The sequence below is a fragment of the Antrostomus carolinensis genome, unplaced genomic scaffold (assembly GCF_000700745.2).
Source record: "Antrostomus carolinensis isolate BGI_N321 unplaced genomic scaffold, ASM70074v2 scaffold24689, whole genome shotgun sequence".
In the NCBI taxonomy this organism is placed as follows: domain Eukaryota; kingdom Metazoa; phylum Chordata; class Aves; order Caprimulgiformes; family Caprimulgidae; genus Antrostomus; species Antrostomus carolinensis.
Genome location: NW_010341000.1, coordinates 5,930 through 6,649, shown reverse-complemented (window position 1 = coordinate 6,649; position 720 = coordinate 5,930). Strand labels below are relative to the sequence as shown.

At 58.8% G+C, this 720-nt stretch overlaps 1 protein-coding gene across 1 annotated transcript in view; it reads right to left on the bottom strand.

Annotated features, from left to right (window-relative positions):
• Positions 1–720, bottom strand: part of CACNG3 (calcium voltage-gated channel auxiliary subunit gamma 3) — a gene marked incomplete at its 5' end in the record, with an annotated part of 4,457 nt that overhangs the window by 1,758 nt on the left and 1,979 nt on the right. Inside the window, one exon of the mRNA XM_010176355.1 lies at positions 615–720. This exon is cut by the window's right edge and continues 24 nt beyond it. Coding sequence (XP_010174657.1) covers positions 615–720 — 106 coding nt within the window. The remainder of the gene's footprint in view (positions 1–614) is intronic.

Sequence of the window (720 nt, the reverse complement as noted above, 5' to 3'; positions counted from 1 at the left end):
GGCTGGGGAGCGGCTGATGTATTCCTGGATTTCCTTAATGAATCGATTCTGTTCTTTCTGTTGTTTTCTCATCTGCATCAGCAGCTCCTGCCAGCTGAAGGAGGGAGAGTAATTTGTCTCTTTGTGAGGAGAAGAAAAACACAAAATAGAGCAGTTCCTTGAGACAAAGACATTGTCATAGGATAATCAGTGGAAGCGTTGGGGAGTGGCGCGGAGCAGTGAGGAACCCAGGAGGAACGGCCTCGGCCTCGCAAGAGTCATTTTCCTGGTGGGATTGCAGCAGCCCCTCTGCCTGGTCCCCAGTGCTGCCAGAGCAGCAACTGCCCCCAGCAGCTCCATGACCTGCCCCAGAGCTGGGGGCTCCCCCAGCCCCTCCTGAGCAGGCGCAGAGCCCAGTCGGGGCAGAGCGGGGCAGATGCTCAGAGCTGTCGGCACAGGGACCACTGGCCAGAAACCTCTGCTGATTCCTCCCTGCGATGATTTTTCCACCCTGATGGGGCAGCTCACAAACCCCAGGAGCCCTGTGTGCCACCAGCCCTCAGAGGACTCACAACCCCATCCCCCATGTCCCCCCAGCTGTCACCCCGTTCCCCACCCCACCAGGCAGCTCCTACCTGCAGAGACGAAGAAGATGCCGGCGCTGAGGATGACATTGTGTTTGCTCTTGTAGAACTCGCTGGCCGCCACGCACAGGCCCCCGAAGAAGAGCAGACCCACGCT